Raw genomic sequence first — 20000 nt, forward strand, 5'->3', positions numbered from 1 at the left:
CCCCGGCCCCAGGGGGCCCCGCCTGACCCGTCCGTGTCCTCCAGCTCGCGGCCGCTGTAGTCGAAGAAGATGTCCGAGTCCTCGGCCAGGGCGCGCTCGATGACGCGGATGGTCTTGTCAAAGAAGATGAGGAACTCCTCCGAGTGGACGATCTGCTGCTTCTCTTCCTCCGTCAGCTCCCGCGGAGGGGCTGCAAGGCAGAGGGAGCCGAGGGTGAGGCCCCCCGGGGCTCCCCCACCCCCCGGGGCTCCCCCTCGCCCCCCCCGGGGCTCCCCCCTGCCCCCTGCAGGACCCCCACCCCCGGGGCTCCCCCCTCGCCCCCCCCCGGGGCTTCCCCCCGCCCCCCGGGGCTCCCCCTCGCCCCCCCCAGGGCTTCCCCCCGCCCCCGGGGCTCTCCCTGCCCCCCGGGGCTCCCCCTGCCCCCTGTGGGTCCCCCCTGCAGCTCCCCCTCGCCCCCCGGGGCTCCCCCTCGCCCTCCCCGGGGCTCTCCCACCCCCCAGGGCTCCCCCCTGCCCCCTGTGGGTCCCCCCTGCAGCTCCCCCTCGCCCCCCGGGGCTCCCCCTTGCCCCCCCCGGGGCTCTCCCCCGCCCCCCCGGGGCTCTCCCTGCCCCCCGGGGCTCCCCCCTGCCCCCCGGGGCTCTCCCCACCCCCCGGGGCTCCCCCTCGCCCCCCCTGGGGCTTCCCCCCGCCCCCCGGGGCTCTCCCTGCCCCCCGGGGCTCCCCCCTGCCCCCTGCGGGTCCCCCCTGCAGCTCCCCCTGCCCCTGGTGCTCCCCCTCGCCCCCCCGGGGCTCCCCGCTGCCCCCTGCGGGTCCCCCCCCTGCAGCTCCCCCCCACCCCCCGGGGCTCCCCCTTGCCCCCCCGGGGCTCCCCCCTGCCCCCTGCGGGTCCCCCCTGCAGCTCCCCCTGCCCCTGGTGCTCCCCTCGCCCCCCCGGGGCTCCCCACTGCCCCCTGTGGGTCCCCCCCCTGCAGCTCCCCCCCGCCCCCCGGGGCTCTCCCACCCCCCAGGGCTCCCCCCTGCCCCCTGCGGGTCCCCCCTGCAGCTCCCCCTGCCCCTGGTGCTCCCCCTCGCCCCCCGGGGCTCCCCGCTGCCCCCTGCGGGTCCCCCCCCTGCAGCTCCCCCCGCCCCCCGGGGCTCCCCCTTGCCCCCCCCCCCAGGGCTCCCCACCGCCCAGGGCCCAGAAAGGGAGGCTCGGAGGCTTCGGGGGCAAACACTGCTGAAAGCCCAGCAGAGCTCCTTGGCCCGCGCTCGAGTCGGGCGGCCTCACCTTCCTCCTGAGCTCAAAGCTGACCTTCCTAGCCGGGTGGCCCTGGCCAAGTCATTTGACCCTGCCTGCCTGCTTGCCTTCGCTCATGGGCCGAAGGAGCGGCAGAAGGGCAGAGCCAGGCTCTGCCGGGTCTTTGCCCAGAACAGCAGGGCGGGCTCGGGGAGAACGAGGCACCTCCGGGCCCTGGCGAGGCGCGGAGGCCCGGCCACTCCGCGAGGACTCCAAGGGAGGGGGAGGGCCTGGAGGCAAGCCGCCCCGGCCGCGGTCCAGGCAGACTCGTCCGGCCTTGGGAGGCGTCCGGGATGATGGCGGGCAGAGCCGGATGTGCGAAGCGGGATGCCCGGAGGACTTGCCCGCCCGGCCCTGCAGGCATGGCGGCCCCCCGGCAGACCCCCCCGGCCGCGCCACACCTGACAGCCGGGCCGACAGCCTCCTGCGGGACGGAGGGCCCCTGGGAGGGCGCGGGGTCCGGCCCGAGGGGAGCTTTCATGGCCGGGAGCTCCGGGACGACCGCAGGCCGCCGTGGCGCCGCAGCGCCCGGCGGCCAACGTAAACAGGCTTCACCCCAGCGTGTGCCTCCGCCCGGAGGGGCCTTAATCAGTTCCATGAGGCGCGGGCAGTGGCCGCAGCAGGCGCCCCTTTGAAGGGTCCGGGCCCCGCTCGTGGCCCCCGCCTCCCCCCCCGGAGGTCAGGGCACCGGGCGATTGCGTCCAGATGTTTCTGCCTGGACTCGGCCCTCCGCGGCCCCTCCTTCCACCCGGCCCGCGGGGGCCGGGACGTCAGGGTCTGCCAGGCAGGGCGCCGACAGGGCTGGGGGCAGGATCCACGGGCCCCCTTCACAGATGGGGAAACCGAGTCCCGGGTGGCGGACGCCCCCAGGACCCCACGGGTGCCTGCCCTGGGCACGGAGGGTCCCGATGCCGAGGGCCGGGAGGAGGGAGGGGAGAGCCCCCTCCCGCACCCCCATCCACGGCGGCAGCCCGCTCTGTCCCAGGACCCAGGATTTCCGGCCGCTGGCAGCGCCGCCGGGCAGCGGTGCCCACCACATGCGTACCTTCCTTCACCTCCTGCCTTCTCCTCGGGACGCTCCAGGTCCGAGTCCTGCCGCGCTTTGGCCTCCACCATCTCCTCGTCTTCCTCGTCCTCTGGAAAGACAGAGAGGGGATGACGGGGGGCTCCCCCAAAGGCCGAGGGACCCCCAAAACCCTGCCTCAGAAGACTCCCCAGGAGCCAGGGCTGGTGTGTCTGCGGGACTCCTGCGAGCCAGATGCCTCATTCCCAAGTCATTCCTCCCCTGCCCTGCTGGGAAGGGTTCAAGCAGGGTCTGGCCCAGGGTCATCCCCTCACAAGTGAAGGGAAGAGAGAGCCCCGGAGCCTTCATTCGCCCCTCGCCGCCTGCCTCGGTTTCCCCGGCTGTAAACGAGGGTCATCCCAGCACCTGCCTCTCCAGTGACACCCTGTGTGTGAGGCGGTTAGCACAGGGCCGGGCACACGTGGCTTGATACGTGCCAGTTCCCTCCCTTGGCAGCTCGGGTCCCGGGCACCCGGAGGTGCTGCCCAGAGCCAGGCTGGGTGGGCTGATCTTGGCAGAAATGGCCGCACAGAAGGTCCCTCGGCCCCGGCGCTCATCACCTCCCTGGCTGGGCACACAGAGCAGCTGGGACGGGGCGACGGGAGGGACGACGGAGAGCCGTCGGGAAGGGGCCGAGTCCCTCCATGCTGTCCCGGGACCCTTGCACCCCGGACCCCACCCCATTGGGCAGGGGCCTCGGGGAGCCCCGGGGGCTCTCGGCTCTGCCTCAGTCCCGGCGGGGATTCCTCCTGCCCCCCCGGCGGGCCGTGGCCTCTTCTGCCGCAGGGGCACGGCGCTGGGGAGAGCCGGGGGAATCCGGACCTGGCACCCCGAGACTCGGTTTCCTTCATGCCGGCACTACTCCTCCCCCTCCACTTGTGGGTGACTGGCAGGGCTCGTGAGCTCGGGCAGGAGAGCCGGGGACGATGCCCGTGGCGTGTGCCCATCCCCTCAATCTAGGGTCGCTCAGTCTGCTCGAGGCAAACCATCCACAGAGCCTGACCACGCGTGCTGCTGGAACTGGTGCCCAGGCCCGCCGTGACCTGTGCCACGTGAGCTACGGGGGCATCCTGCCATTTCCAGGACGGCCTCTGAGGGAGGGCCCTGTCCTCATCCCCCCGGCGGCTGGCCACAGGGCTCCCTCCGGGGCTCCCTGGGCTGAAAAAACTCTTGGGGTCCCTCCACTCCAGCACCTTTCACAGCCACCTTCCAGAGACCCCGGGGGGCACGGATCGCCAAGACGCCGGGCCTCTGCGGCCCGCCTGGAGCTCCTGCGGGAGACCCCCTGGCGCTGCTGCTAAGGGGAATTTGAAGCCCACTCGGCTTCCTTTCCGGGCCTGACTTAGGACCACGAGCCACGCGGATACCCGACACCCACCGGGAAACTGGTTGGACCGGAGCCATGGAGAGCATTTTCCAATGGAGCTAACCATGAGCAGGGCAGGGGCAGGGCTGGCTGTTGGCACACAGACCAGGCAGGAGCCTGGCCTTCTTCTGGGCATCTCAAGGGGCAGCCAGAGGGGAGAGGCAATGGCCCCTGTGCCAGCCGGGACTCCTTCCTGAGAGGGATGAAGCCCCACCTCCACCAGCAAGGGATGGACCATGAACTGCGGGCACTTCATTCTGGGGCGGGCACTGACCTGTGAGCACTGCATTCTGGGGCAGGCACTGACCCACGGGCACTTCATTCTGGGGCGGGCACTGGCCCCGGGCACTCACTTCATTCTGGGGCGGGCACTGACCTGTGAGCACTGCATTCTGGGGCAGGCACTGACCCACGGGCACTTCATTCTGGGGTGGGCACTGGCCCCGGGCACTCACTTCATTCTGGGGTGGGCACTGACCCACGGGCACTTCATTCTGGGGTGGGCACTGGCCCCGGGCACTTCATTCTGGGGTGGGCACTGACCTGTGAGCACTGCATTCTGGGGCAGGCACTGACCCACGGGCACTTCATTCTGGGGTGGGCACTGGCCCCGGGCACTCACTTCATTCTGGGGTGGGCACTGACCCACGGGCACTTCATTCTGGGGTGGGCACTGGCCCCGGGCACTTCATTCTGGGGTGGGCACTGACCTGTGAGCACTGCATTCTGGGGCAGGCACTGACCCACGGGCACTTCATTCTGGGGTGGGCACTGGCCCCGGGCACTTCATTCTGGGGCGGGCACTGGCCCCGGGCACTTCATTCTGGGGCGGGCACTGGCCCCGGGCACTTCATTCTGGGGAGGGCACTGGCCCCGGGCACTTCATTCTGGGGCGGGCACTGGCCCTGGGCACTTCATTCTGGGGCGGGCACTGGCCCCGGGCACTCACTTCATTCTGTGTCTCAGACTCCCCAGGACGGCCACAGGGCTGTGCTCAGAACAAGCCTCCCAAGCCGCCGGCCGGCTTTCCTTTCCTGTCTCTAGCGAGTGGCCAGCCCAGCGCTCTGTGTCCCATGTAGCCTCCAGGCCTTTGCCCTGGCTGGGCCTCTCGTCTGCTTTCCTGCTTCTCTCAGGGGTGGCCCCCTCCCCCTGAGTCTTGACCGGCTAAGGGGCCTCTGGGTGCAGGAGGGGCTCCAGGGCCTCCCGCAGGGTCCAGCCCATGAGGGTCCCAGATGCCCCCTTCTGGTGACTGTGGCAAGCTTGGAAACTTCTTGTTTGGGAAATGGGGACAAAAGTGCCTCATCCCAGGTTATCTGGATGCCTGCTAGGAGCTTGGGAGGCCCAGAGCTGGGTTCAAATCCCTCCACTCTGCGGCTTCCTTCTTACCCCGAGACCGGGGACTTTTCCTCCAACGGTCTCAGTTTCCTCATCTGTAAAATGACCCACTGATCTGGAAGGTCCCTGCTGGCCAGGCCCAGCTCTCTCAGCTCTTCAGCCTGAGGCCCGGCTGGCAGGGGGCACTTGGGGGGGGGGGCTATCAGTCACTGGATCTAAAAGATCAGGCTGGGAGGGGAAGGGGGACCCCAGGGCCAACCTGTCTGGCCAGGGCCCAGGGAGAGCCGCACCATCCCTGCTGCTGTCCCCGCTAGCTGCCATCAGGCGCACGGTGGCCCCGCAGACCTCAGGAAGAGCCCTGGGCCCGGTCACTGAAGGGGGGCTCCTGGGAGCTGGGCCCAAAGGCAGCCGGCCACCCCCGCGCTCACAGGGAAGCCCCAGCATGCACTGCGGCCACCATCTCCCAGCTGGCAACGGGGCTGCAGGCTCCTGTCATCACTGCCTGTCACTACTCCATTAGTGAGGAGGCAGGAGCTGAGGGGACGGCAAGAGGTTGGCTGGAGGGAGCCCTAGCAGCCCCTGTCACCAGCTGAGCACCCATTAGTGGCTTGGGCCCCACCGAGAGGCTGGCAGCGATGCCAGGGCATTGCCAGGGCAAAGGAGGAGGAGGCGACTGGGCATGGGGGGGCATTGAAAGACAGACAGAGATGGAGAAAGGGAGGAGGGAGAGAGTCAGACAGAGGGACAGACATGGACACAGAGTGAAAGAGAGGAACAGACAGAAGGAGGGAGAAAGACACCGATGAGGTGGGGAGGAGCGGAGAAGGGAGCGCTCCTCCGGCATCTCAGAGCCAAGGGGCTGCCTGGCAGCAGACTTTGGAACTTCCAAGCGCCCTCTCCACCGTTCTGGGCCACTTTCCCGGCTCCCATCATCCTCCACAAGGGGCTGCCAAAGTCACCTTCCCAAAACCCGCAGCGCCCACATCCTCCCCCCACTGAAAATGCTTCCGTCGGGCCCCTCTGGGGTGGGATAAAAACGCCTCCTCCTCGGCCTAGCCCGCCGTGATTTGGAGGCAGCCCCAGCCTTGTGGGCTGCGCTGACGGTCCAGCTGCGAGCCCCGAGCCTCTACCCTTCAGGCCCACCCGCCTGTAAAGCAGAATCAACAGCAAGAGCGCTGGGCAGACAGACCCAAGACGTGGCTGGTGGGCATGCAGAGCCTGGTGGCTCAAGGGGGCAGAGAGGAATCTCTGCCATGGTGGGCCCCAGACCATTCGGTGCCAAGGACCACAGTCCTCCCTCTGCTGAGCTGCAGTGCGCTCACAGAGAAAGGCCAGGCAGGACCCTGCAGCTGCTCCCCACTTCTGAGCCTGACTTGGGCCCACTGGGAGGCCTGGAGTGGAAGAGCAGAGGAAGGGTGTCCCCCGAGTCTCAGCCTGCACTAAGCCTGAGAACTGCTGGGTCTGGGAGGAGCAGCGGGCACCCTGCCCACATGGTGGCCACCATGGGACACTCAGATCCCTCCTTGGCTCATGAGAAGAGTCTGTGTAGATGGCGAAGCTGGGCAGGTGTGAGTGACTCTGTGGCCACGCTTGGGACTTTGGGTTCACAAGAATCCTGGAGGCAGAGAGGAAGGCAGAGACTGCCAGGGGCAGGTTCAGGGAGGGGCTCAGAAACCCACAGTCTGACCCCCTGGACCAAGAAGATAAGGGCCCAGAGAGCAGGGGTGGAGCCATAGAGCTGGGCATGTCACTGTCAGTGGGTACCTGCACACAGTAGGTGCCTGAGATAGGGTTGTGGATGAATTATCCCAAGAGTGCATGATCGCCCCATTGCCTGTCCTGCTCTAAGGCCAGTGTCAGAGCAGCAGCGCCCCCCTCTCATGCCCACCTGTAAGTTGCCACTCTTGTCAGGCTCTCATCACTCGCCAGGACTACTAGGAAGAGCCTCCAAACCTCACCCTCCAAGAGCTGCCAGATTACCCCTCCCGAGGCTCAAATCTGCCCACGTCCATAAGTGACAAGATCCAAGCAGGGAGTCAGAAGGAAAACTCATGGCTTCCCCTTCTAGACACAAATGCCCCAAGTTTGGTCCCAGAGGCCATCAGACTAGCCTCACTGTGAGATGAGGAAACTGAGGCCCAGGGACAAGGGGCCCCGCCCCATCACCCTAAGAACATGTCAAGATTTGAACCTAGAGTTTGTACCCCAAAGAGATCATAAGGAAAAATAGCTGTACAAGAACATTCATAGCTGCACTCTTCGTGGTGGCAAAAAATTGGAAAATGAGAGGCTGCCCTTTGATTGGGGAATGGCTGAACACATTGTGGTATCTGATGGGGATGGAATATTGTGCTCAAAGGAATAATGAACTGGAGGGACTCCATGTGAACTGGAAGAGCCTCTATGAACTGATGCAGAGTGAAAGGAGCAGAACCAGAACGTTGTACACAGAGACGGATACATTGTAGCACAATCGAATGTAACTGACTTTGCTACTAGCAGCAATGCAATGACCCAGGTCAATCCCAAGTGACTGTGAGAATGAATGCTTTCCACATCCACAGAAAGAACTGTGGGAGCAGAAACGCAGAAGAAAAACAGGATCAGTCTTGCGGTTCAATGGGGATAGAATTGAGGTTTTGGTGTTAAAAGATCACTCTATGACAAATATGAATATCATGGAAATAGGTTTTGAACAGATACATGTATAACTCAGTGGAAATGCTTGTCAGTTTTGGGAGGGGGGAAGAAAGAGAGGAGAGAAAAATCATGAATCATGGATCCATGGGAAAATGTTCTAAGTGAATTAATATTTTTTAAAGGACTTAAACCCAGAGCTAGTGTTTTCCCCACTCTTCATCACTGGGGCCACTGAGCCTGGGTGGAATGAGACTCAATGGAATCTGGCTCTGAATGGAACAAGGGACTCTGTAAAGGGGGATGTGGTAGCTCCAGGGACATGGCAGGCATCCTCAAGGGAGAAGGTCTGGGAACCAAACAAGGCAATGAGAATGGGGGTGGTGGTGGATGGAGAGCAGTAGAAAGACCAAAAGAATCGATTGGGGCAGATGAATCTGCTAGAGACCACCTAGACAGAAGGAAGAACTAGGGGAGCAGCTCAGGAAACTGAGCCCAAGTCTGCCCCAGAGGCAGGATGTGCTGCTAGTCATGGGAGTCTTCAATTACCCAGACACGCATGGGATCTGCCTGTCTGCCTTTTTGGCCTCTCTCCCTCATTATGTTTCTCATTTTCTTTCTTTGTCTTTTCCTGTATGTCTCTCCCTCGTTGTCCATTTTTCTCCCCCCCCCCCCCCCCGCTTTCTCCATAGGCCGCCCCCTTCTTCCCCAGAAGCAAATGTAGAAATGTGTTGCTGTGGGATGAAATGCTGGAAGCGACGGGGAGGCGACTTCTTCCTGGAGCTTCTGGAAGAAGGCTTGGCAGGTTTGGCGCACGCCCCCCATTGCTGATGTTCCCACGGTTAAAGGGCCCTAATGGACTCCATTCCACCATGGGGAAGCCCCCTGGGATAGGCCGAGGCTGGCCGTGTCCTTCGCTGGCCTGTCAACATGCCAGAGGGGCAGCTTCCCTCAGTGGCTCCCTGGGCCCCTCCTTCAGGGCAGACGCTCCAGGGATCATTCGGCTTAGAAATGAGATGCCCAGAAGAGAGCTGGGACGCGCGGCTTCCGAGCCTCCATTTGTGCTGGGCCTGAGCCAGGCCTCCTGGGACTTCCCTGCCATCCAGGCCCAGCCTCAGGCGTGGCACCAGTGTCACCGTCAGGGGCATGATTGGGGCTAAAAAGGAGGCACGTTTTCAAGGCCCGGAAAAACGAGACACCCGGCTCTGCTGTCAGCACATCCCTTCTGCTTCCTTCCCAGCAGTCCTGGAGAGCTGTCAGGGCTGTGCTCTCTGTCCCTCCCTCTGTGAGTGCCTCTCCCTCTCCCTCTCCCACATACGCACACACGTGCATGCACACACACACACACACGCACACATGCACACGCACACACGCATGCACACCCAAGTTGAGCCTTTAAACCCTTCCCCGGGAGAGCTCCGCAGGAGCGCCTTTCATCTTGGATTCCTCCGGAAATCCCGGCGCGGCCAGAGAAATGGCAGCTCCCAGCGGGGCTCGCCACCTGTCGGGTTCTTCCACTTCCAACAGTTTCCCTCCCTTCCCAGTTTCTCTCCTAATTCCCCAGGGCACCCAAGGGCCAGGATTGTGGCTCCCGGAGCACTTGCGTGGCCCTGAGGCTGCCACCTTCGTCTTCTGGCGTGGCTGGTCCCCAAATGCCAGGGAAGGGGCCCAGACGGTGCCAGGCCCTCCCCCTGATGCCAGCATTGCCACTGTCGATGCTGTGTGCAGCTCTTCTTATTGGCATTGTCGCTGCCCCAATCTCTCCTCGCTCCCCTCTTCCTCACGCAGGCAGGCACCCACCCTATTGTGCCAGTGACGGAGCTCGTGACCAGTCTCAGGCAGTGCAGCGAGTCCTCTCCTCTAGGGAGGGCCTGGCGGCAGCCCCCAACCCCAGCCCGTTCTCTTCCAGGCGGCCATGGACGTTAGTCACCAGCAGAGCAGCCTCCTCACAGGCACAGAAGAGCTTCGGGCTGCCATTCTCAGCATGCCCAGAGACTCTCTCTCAGGGGGCGCCCCTGGGCGATAGAAGGGTCTTCTGCTGCCACCCTTGGGAAGCTCTTCCTGCTGTCCAGCCTCCAGGGGCCTGGCATCTCTCCCCCATCGGCCCCAGTTTCTCTCTTCCCTCCTCCATTTGTTGGGGTTCAGGTGTCGGAGACCGCCATCGCCGCTCCTCCTCCATAACCAAGCCTTTCCTCTCCAGCGGCACCCTCCTCACTTTAAGCAAGAGGGAGCGGCTCCCACCTGGTGCAGACCCTCGTCACCTCTGCCAGACTGTTGCTTTGGCTGTGCCCGCCGCCAGTCTCTCCCTCTCCAATGGGCCACTCGAGGGATTCTCCTAGCACAGCCCCAGCCAGGCACCTCCTCCCACCCCACCCCACCAGGTAGATGCCACTGACCCCCACGCCGTCCAGGAATGAAGGCCAGCGGCCCTTGGCGGCACTCGGAGCCCTTCTGCTGCGCACGTGGCACAGTGCCAGGCACATAGAAGGTGCCTATAAACGCTGCCCGCCTGGCTAGGACAGGAGCCAGTCCAGCCAGCTTTCATGGGAGGAAACGCAGCCACCGGGGAGGAGAGCCCGCAGAGCGCACAAGCGCCTGCTGTCGCCGCGTGTCCCACGGCCTGGGCCTGGAAGGAGGAGGCGTCGGGGGCGCTGCTCAGCAGGCGCCAGGCGGGCGGGCGAGCAGGGGAAGCCCCGGCCCCGGCAGCGCTCCGAGAGGACGTCGTGAAGCCGAGCGGAGCGGACGGCGGACTTGGGTGGCTGCACGGGGAGCTCGCACATTAGCTTGGCCGAAACGGCGCAGGCCACAGAGGGCACGAAGGCCGCCCGGGTGCCGGAGAGTCCCTCGGCCCTTCTGTGCCTCAGTTTCCACACCTGCGAAATGGAAGCAACGGGCCGACCTGTGTCTCCACGCTCTCGGGCATCGGGCTAGGGAAGACACGGGGGTGCGCGGTTGAGGGAGGAGAAGCCTCGGGGGCGCCGGGACAGCCTCCTCCCCCGCCTCGGCCCGTTAACAACCCTTGGCGTCCCCACGGCACCGGAAGGCTGGCAACGATCCCGCTTTCTCCCCCGGGCCTCTCCAGGCCTTCAGAGGCGCCGGGGGGTCGCGGCCCTCGTTGCCGGGCGCGGAGCGACCCTCCTTTGCTTCTCTGGCCCTGGAGCCGCCCCTCCCGCCCCCTCGGGATGCAGAGGGGCAGGAGGCGACGCGGAGGCCGAGCTCCTCCAGACAGGGACGGCGAGTGCTCTTGGCAGAGAGACGCCATTTTGCCATTTCCCGATCGCCGGACGCGGCCCCTCCTCCCTGCCAGGCAAGCCGCGGTCTGCGCTCCATGGAGGCACGTCCGGCACGGGCTCAGGACCCGAGGATTGTCGGCCTCGGCCTCGGCGGATGCTTCTGGTGACCCGGAAGAAGAAGCGAGCGTGGACAAGCTCGCACATCTGCCCCTCCATGCGATTTCACTTTCACAAGACGGAGGGAAAAGAGTTTAAGACGAGAGCCGCCCACGTCGCTGAAACAGGCCGCTGTTACATAGTTGGTGGAATGGACGATGGCTAGATCCTCTCCCAAAGCCTTCTTTCTGCCTTTTCAGCGGGCGTCCCGGCGTCCGACGGAAGAGTCGGCCCCCAGAGGCTGTTCTGACAGCGGATGGGCAGCCAGTGAGGGCGGGTCGAGACAAGCCTGTGGAGAAGCGCGCGAACGAAGGGAGAGGAGAGAAAAGGCGCAGCAAGCGTCTCGAACACAGGCCTCGCTCCTCGGCAGAGCATCCCCGGATGGTAAAGGGCGCGGCTCTCGGGGGGAGAGGCGAACTCTAGTCATGGGAGGAAGCCGAAACGCAAACTCAAGGGCTCGGCGAGAGCAGCTCCCCTCCCTCTCGGAGCGGCGCAGGCTCCACGAGAGCCGAGGGGAGGGAAGGGGCCATCTCTGGTGACTCTTTGGAAGGACAAAGGCGGGAAAGTGAGGGGCAGCCATCGATGGGGGCGGACGAACGAGCCGCGCCACGGAAAACTGTGGCGCCTAAGAAGGGACGAACGGGGTGTGAGCAGAAACCCAGGAAGACTTCTAGGAAGGGGCGCAGGCGAAGGGCAGTGAGCGGCACAAGGAGGAAACAAGGCCTCCGCGAGCACACAGACTACCTAGATGGCCCGAGGACTCCCGACCAAGCCCAAAGCAAAGCAGCCAGAGAAGACCCGGGAGAGCCGGACACGCCGCCTCCCACCCTGTTTCCTTCACGAGCTTTTTACTGGTTCTGTGTGCGAGTCTTTGGTCACGAGCCGGGAATGCGGGCGTCTGCGGCGCACCAAAGCCCTGCCTCGCCGGGAGGAGGGAAGGAGAGCATCGCAAAGTGACTTCTCCACGCAGGAAGAAAAACTCCCAAGAGAAAGCCGGAGCGCATGTGGGGAGCGCAGACAGTGGTGAGCTCAGCGGATCCACAGACAGAAGAGCTCAGGGAATCCCCGGCGTGTGCCGAGCTGCGCCTCTGGCAGCTCTGTGGACGCTGACAGCCTTCAGCAAAATGGCAGAGTTTACATTTTTGTGGCTTGGTCGGGGATTGGGTTTCGTGCTTTGTTTGTTTTTGCCAAGACTCGGTTTACAATAAGAAGTGTAAACGGGGGATCACTGTCTGGAGCGACACTGGATCTCGGGCGCCCTCCTGGCCAACCTCCTCATTTTACAGATCAGGAAACTGAGGCCGGCCCGGCCCACGTCCTACAGCTTCGACTGTCCCATCAGCCCCTGCCATCCTTGGGCTCATGGTCTCCTTGCAGCGGCCCCGTGAGGCGAGTGATAGCATAAACCCTCGAAGCCCCATTCCGGGAGGAGAACGTGGTGGGCTGAGGAGGTCCCACAGGACAGGACGGCTCTGGACCTGGACCTCGGGCTCCGGCTCCTCTCCCAGGCCTTGACCAGCCAGGGGGTCACCCTGGCCTCCAACCGACGGCACCTTCCCCGACCCCCTGCCTTTCGGACAACACCGGCCAATGGCTTCCCCAGCCCTGCTTCTCACGCCTCCAAGCTCCCCTCCATCCCCACCCTCCAATCAGCGAAGCTCTCATCTCGGCACTCCTTCATAGACACTCCTCTCTCTCCTCTCCTCCGTGTCCCCGGGCCTTGGCACCTTCCCTGGGCAGACAACTCCCCCGCTGTCAATTAGTCAGTGGTGCCTCCTCCCATCGCATTCATTTCCTCAAGCCACGGACGGTACCGTGCCAGGCTGCCGTAGTACAACACTCCGTGGCTCCCGCTGCCTCCCAAGTAAATAAGAGTTCACATCAGGGAAGGGGCCCAGGAAGGGGAGGAAGTTCCCTGCGGGGACCGTAATCTGTCACCGCTAGAGCTCTGCACCCACTCGGGTCCCTTCGCCATCTGGGCAGGTTAGAGCTTGGCCTGGGGCTAGAGCCAGAAACATTTCTCTTGGCTCCCCAGGCAAGCTGATCAGGAATAGTGAGGCTCCAGAGCAGCTTCGCTTTAGACCCGCGGAGGTCTGGCCCCTTCCTTCCTGCCCCAGCCTTGGGCTGGGAAAGGGCAGGCGTCCACCGGCCCGTCTGCCCATGCTCTGTCCTCTCACCCAGAAAGGGGGGCTCCCGAGGGCCGTGCCAGGAGAAACTCCCAGACCTGCCGCGGCTCTCCTCAGGGCCTTTGCTCCGTGGCCAGTGAGGGCAGGGGCCCCAGGAGAGGCTCCAGGAGCTCCATCCGAGGCGGGAGCCGCCCCTCCGGGCACCAGGGCCAGGAGACTAAGTGCACGCCCCTCCCTGTGGGCCAGCCAGTGACTGCCAGCCGCGGCCCACACAAAAGCTCGGGAAGCCTGGGCATCTCCGAAAGAGAAAGGCTGCCCAAGGTGGGAACAGCAGTCGAGCCAGGCTTCGTGGGTGGCCCTGGCACTGACCCTGCCACCCAAGAAGCCACGGGAGGCTGCAGGACCTGAGCAGCTCCCATCGGGTCTCTGTAGCCAAACAGCCGCCGAGGCTACCCATGCTGCTGGGGGTCCCAGGGCAGTCAGAGGGGGCAGCAGCTAGACGGACTCCCAACACCACGGAAATGTGGGACTCGATGCCACCACCCGCCCCCACGACAAATGGCAGCTCTTCTTCATTCGAAATTAAAAATAGCTGTTGGCAGCTGCATCTGCGCCCGCTCCCAGCCCACTTGCTAATTGCTCCAAAGATGAAAAGTCCTCTGATTGCTCTTGATGAAATTAAGTTTTTCCTTTTAAATGATTAAACGCGGGAAATGTCCCACGTGTTCTAGTTAAGAATGTAAATGATCACTTGGGTGGAAATGCTGGAAGCACCCAAGCCACCAGCCTCCAAGCATGGGCGTCTGAGGGGCCACGGCCCCTCCCTGACCTTTCAGAGGACAAGATCATGGCCATCCCCATCCCCACCCCAACCGGAGCTGGAGCGGGCAGATGGCCACGCCAGCCCCTGGGGCTGGGTCACGGGGCTGGCTCTCCATTCTGAATAATGCTAATAGCTACCAAGAATCACTAGCATTTCCATAGCGCATGGTGCCAGGCACTTTACCACAGTCATTCTGTTTGCTGCTCACAACCCTGGGAGGTAAGTGCTATTGTTATCCCCATTTTATAGTTGAAGAAACTGAGGCCAAGAGATGAACCATTTGCCCAGAGAGCTAGTAAGTGCCTGAGTCTGGATTTGAACTCGGGTCTTCCAATCTCCAATCCTGGTACTCTGTCCACTGGGGCACCCCTGGGCTGCCTGCCAACATGGACACATGCATGCTTCACACATGCATCATTGTGCTTTCATTTCAGAAGACAAGAAGAATGTTCGCAGAGATCACTCAGCGAACCCTGTGCTTGCATGCCACCGGTAGTCAGGAGATGATGCCTTATAGCCGTGTTCTGACGACAGCTCCCTCTCAACCTTGGCAGCCGCCCCTTGGCTGAAGTCGGGAGCAAGAAACCACGAGAGGCCTCCACGACAAGGCCTCACATGCATTCACCTCTGAGCTGTCTCTTCGCACTCTGCACCTTTGAAGCCTCAAGGACTCGTGGTGGCTCCCTCAGGCCCATATAACTTCCTTCATCCCATGGGCCAGCAAGTTGGCTTAACCCCACCCTAACAAGATAGGATCCTCCTCTCTTGTTCTCTCTGTGGCATGGATGGACCTGAAGCCCCTTTGAAACGGGTCTCCAGCGCCTCCTCTTCATCACCAGGCATTGGCACATGTCCCATCCCCATCCCCTGAATCCCACTGTTGTTGAGGAGTTCCGGTTACGTCCAACACTCTGCGATGCTACTGAGGGCTGGAGCAGTTGGCCATTTCCTTCTCCAACCCATTTTAGGCATGAGAAAACTGAGGCCGACAGGGTGAAGGGCTGTGTCCAGGATCACACAGTTGTGAGTATCTGGGGCTGGATTTGAACTTGGGAAGGTGAGTGTTCCTGACTCCAAACCTGGCACGCTGGAGCCCCTTTGCTGTCTGTGCCCCTGGACAGGCAGCATTTCTTAGGACCTACTATGTGCCAGACACCATGTCTAGCACTTTACAAATACTATCTCATGTGACCCTGATAATGACAAAAACAACTAAGTAAAGCCACTGGGCGCACGGCGGGGTCTGGCAGCATCTGCCAGATGATTCTGTGCCCGTCGTCCCAAGAGGAGGGAGGCAGGTCTCGTGATCCGGCCCCTGGAGCCAAGATTAACCCATGCGATGAAGCAGAGCCACTTCCTTCTTGGATTGACCTTTTTCACTGGCCTTCTTGCTACTGCCACTGAGGCAGCACCCAACGCCTCTTCCTTGGTGACACAAGTGACCCTGGCAGGGCTCTACTGCCTTGCCAAGGAATGGAACTGAGTGCCCGATGTTGAGCCCAAGAGCCGGGCTGTCGTGGAAGCTAAAAGGAGTGCCACCCTCGGTGCCACACCTCAGCGGTGAGTGGCAGCCCGCTCTGGCCCCTGTCCACGCACCCTGGGCTCCTGGCCTGTGGGCTGCACTCTGTCTTAGTCCCGACCAATCACGGCGGAGGAGAGTCTGGACCCACTCCGGCCAGAGAGGGTCGGTCCACACTAGGGTAGCTGCTGCAGGCCTGGAGGATCGGGCATAACAGCAAAGCCCTTTAGACTTCACAAACACGGACACCTGACCGCCAACGACATCCCTACTCTTGTACTTGGGGGCCGTGGCCAACAGCTAAATAGGGGGCAGCTGGGTGGCTCAGTGGATAGAGACAGAAGGTCCTGGGTTCCAATCTGGCCTCAGACACTTCCTAACTCTGTGACCCTGGGCAAGCCCTTACCACTGGAACCAATATAAGAACTGACTCTAAGACAGAAGGCAAGGGTTCAAAAGCAGCCCGATTCACAGCAGTGAAACAGTTTAGCCCCTTTCTGCCACGGACACCACTTCCCAGACGCCAGGACTCTGGACAAAGACTGCTGCATGGCAAAGACCCCCAAGAGAGCGACTCAGAGCGAGCGAAATTGCTGGACTGCCAGGAGGCCTCCTGAGGCTCGGGGAAACGGGCCCCATTTAGTAGTAACTCCAACGTGGTTGTCTCCCGTTTCTGCCTTGCCTTTGGCCATTGCCAGCTGCACATCCCTGAATTCACATGTCGGGTTCATGGGAAACTGAGGCCAGAGAAGAAAAAGGACTTGTCCAAGGTCCCGTGGGGAGTCTGTGACACAGCAGGGGCTTCTGTAAGACAAGGACTGGGAGGGAAATGGGGAGAGACCCTTCTTCCCCCTCTCCAGGCCTCGTCCCCCTGACAGAGGATAGTTCTGGGAGATGGAGGACGAGACCTGGCGAGGTTAGCTTTGGTAGGATGGCCCACCGCCTTCCCTTTGGTGCCAGCCACTGTGGAGAGGCAGGATGGGCTCTTCTGCCTCCAGTCTCCTTAGGGACACCCACTGTCACTGCCCTTCAGAAACCCCGCAATGTCGTTCCTTGGGTAGGCAGCTTGGATCCCCTTCCCTTGGGGCACAGATGCAATTCTCCCCAAATCTTCTGCCCCCTTTCCTGGTGTCCGAGACTAGCCAGGCCCAATTCTAAAGTAGTAACAATTTCTTTGGGTTCACCCAGGGAAGGAGAGGTCGGGGTGTCGGGCAAGGAAAGGGGGCGCAGGACGCCCTCCCCCCATTCTCGGGGTTCAGTTCTCCCGGTTGATCCCTATCCCTCAGCTAACTAGCATTTACTTCAGGGGTCCAGGAGCAGGTCAGGGAGCAATGGAGAAGGAGATCCTGACAGCAGATTTCCCTTCCAAGTCCCTGACTCCGGGATCCACAGAGGCCTCTGGGCTGGTCGGGCTTCTTCCCGGCTTGGGAGGCTCTCCGCCCCAGGGACAGCTGGAGCGCTCCGTCCCCTTCTCTTCTCTGACTGGAATTCTTCTTGCACCTCCCTGCGCTTTGGACTCATTCCTCCCCTCCTTAACCTGGTTTGGAGGTCATTAAGATCGAGCTGCCAAGTCGTCAGTGTTGTTGCATATGGCTCGTCTGTGTCAATCCCCCGGACCAAGCCCGCCTCCCCTCCCCTCCCCCAGAACCTTGTCTTAGTGGCCAAGGAAAGCTCAGAGTCAGACGCAGTTGACTTCTTATTTGGGGTGGGAGAGAGGAAAGCACAGCGAGTAACCTGGCCAACCTCAGGGCACTTGTCTGTCAAGGGGACAAAAACGCACAAGGCGACAAGGGAGACTTTGGAAGGGGAGAATCCATCCAAAGCGCCGGAGAAGCAGCGAATCCAAATACGGAAACAGGGTGCCAACAGCGAAGCTCCTTAGATCACACCCAGAGCCAAACCCGAGTGCTTCCGTTCGGTAATTCCAAGGACAAATTCTGCAAGTGGCCACCGCGAGAATCCTTTGCCCAAAGGAAAAGGCAAGTGGAGTAACACAAGACTATTCTGCACCCACTCAAAACCGGAGGACAGAAAGGAGTGAGGCCAAGCTGAGGAACCATCTAAGAAAAAACAAACGAGCATGCACGAAGGTGTCGCGTTTAAAGGTGTTGCCTGGGAAGGAGAGCCGACACTCCCTAGCGACGTGACCTTGTGCGAGTCACTCAACTCTAGCTGCGCAGCTCTTACTGCCCTTCTGCCTTGGAACTAACTCACATTTGGCAGAAAGCGAGGATGAAACCATTCTCGCAAAGAAAGGCGAGCTGTGGACAAGCCTTTGCTTTGTAGACATCTTAGATGACAGAAATGCGAGGAGGACAAACGAGTACCTCAGTAAACAAAGGCACAGGAAAAGCAACAGATCACCCCACAAGGGCGATGTAGACCTAATAGCATCAATGACAACAGCAACAACGCCATCACCATGGAGGGCCCGTGGAGAGGCTCCTTTCTAAGGGCACACAAGGAATGAGGGGGAAACAGGGGTCCGGTAGGAGAGTTGGTGGAGAGACGGGCCTGAAATGTCAGCAACTCAATCTTACACCAGCTGCCTACAGGCGAGCCAGGAATCCTTTGTGACACTAAATGACTGGATGGGAAGGCACAGAAAGAGAAGAGAGGAGGAAGAAAACGGAGGGAATCTGCCCTAATCAAGTCAAAGGTTAAGGATGAAGGAAAAATAATGCCTGTCATCACTCAGGAAGAAGAGGAGGGGAGGGGGGAGAGGGCAGAAACCGACATCTCCTATCAGTAATGAGAGGGGAGAGAGAGACATTCCAGAAATGGGGCCGCCGGGGACCACACAATGGCCATCATTTGCAAGGATTTCCTGGTTGGGGAGACCACTGGTCCTGCCTCAGAACAGAAGGGAATTGGAGATCTGGAGGCAGGGGATACTGTTCAGGAAGCCATGGATCTCGAGGTGAGGTTGGGGGCAAAAGGGAACAGGAAATGCCCAAGCACTTGGCAAAGGGTCGTACCAAACTGGATTTTTGCCAGGGGGCAGCATCCTTTCAGCCACCTGCAGAGAGTGGCATCTCTAAGCACGTGGGGCTCAGGGACAAGACCTTCAAGGCAAAAGCAAACGGTTCCGAAGGACCCAGGAACTCAACACAGGCAGCCCCAGTCTGAATTCCGGACGAAGACGGCCAAAGAAGACCCCAGAACGTGTAAGATTGGCACATCCAAGCTTCCAGGTTTGGCAGAGAGGGAGAAGGCAAGAAACCCTGTGAGAAGAGGACGCCGAAAACGAGCTAAACCAGCAAAGCAAACTGACGGGGAGGATTCGACCCGACTACTGAACCGAAAGAAAAAGGGCAGGAATTCATGGGGAAATGGAAGGACGAAAAGGAGCTCCTAGTTCAGATCCGAGCTGGGGGGAAGGAAAGACAGTGGGGAGTGTGTGTGAAGCTGACTGGAAGAGCCACTGGGGCAGGGAGCCCGAGTGGCCACGAAGCTCAAGCCACAAAGCCTACTCAATTCTGTCTTTGCAGAGGAAGCAAGAGGAAAGGCTAAGCCCAGGGCTCGGGACGCCGTCCTGAACGAGTGCAGAGACTGCCCTTCCTTGAAGTTCTCCCACAGATGTCACTCAGTGGTTGGACCAGTTAGTTCAAAGTTGATGTCGGTCACCTGCCAGAACGACAGGGATGGAGCCCACCATGCTGGAGCCCCTCAATCAGCAACACTGGCGCCAAGATGGTGGACACCGACACAGATGGCTGCTGGGGGAGGAGCCGGTCAGTGGCCACTGACAGATAAACAAATGATGCAGGAGTCCAGCTGGACGGCACGTGGAGCTTGAGCCAATCATACTCCAGCAGGAAAAGGAGGAGATGCCTGAGGAGACCCATGTGGGGGACATGGGAAGCTCTCTAACTGGGGGGGGGGGGCTTAGAGGCGCACCCAGAAGCCTCTGCTGTGGTGCCTTGGCCTGTCAGAAGAGTGTCGGGAGGTCTCCCATTTCAAATTGAGAACGTGAGCCATTCCCCAATGGAAAAGTGGTCAAAAGATACGTTCAGGCACTTTGGGGATGAAGAAATCCCAATTATATAGCCCTGGGAAAAACAAGGACGATGATGACCAATCATTGTTGATTAGAGAAATGCAAATCTGAGATACCAGGTCACTCCTACCAGGCTGGCTTGAAGGTCAAAAAGGCAAAACGACAAATGCTGGAGGGGAGGACACTCATACATTGTTGGTGGAACTGAGAACCGATCCAGCCATTTTAGAAAGCAATCTGGAACTAAGCCCAAGCAGCTATGAAACTGTGTGTACCCTTAGATTGAGCAACCCCCCCTGTTGGGAATGGAGCCCAAGGCAATCGATCAGGTAAAAGGCACAAGGACTAACAGCTCCTAAAATCCTCACAGCAACTCTCTTTGTGGTGGCACAGAACCAGAAAACGGAGGGAGCCCCACCAATGGGGGCATGGCAGAACAGGTGGCAGCAAGGGATTGGGAGGGAAC

General features: G+C 61.5%; 1 protein-coding gene across 1 annotated transcript in view; it reads right to left on the bottom strand.

The window, feature by feature from the left end:
• Window positions 1–20000, bottom strand: part of DYNC1I1 (dynein cytoplasmic 1 intermediate chain 1) — a 111072-nt gene that overhangs the window by 26286 nt on the left and 64786 nt on the right. The window contains 3 exon segments of the mRNA XM_056800685.1: window positions 28–190; window positions 2322–2337; window positions 2339–2412. Of these exon segments, the coding sequence (XP_056656663.1) occupies window positions 28–190; window positions 2322–2337; window positions 2339–2412 (253 nt within the window).

Source organism: Monodelphis domestica, chromosome 5 (genome assembly GCF_027887165.1).
Source record: "Monodelphis domestica isolate mMonDom1 chromosome 5, mMonDom1.pri, whole genome shotgun sequence".
Lineage (NCBI taxonomy): Eukaryota > Metazoa > Chordata > Mammalia > Didelphimorphia > Didelphidae > Monodelphis > Monodelphis domestica.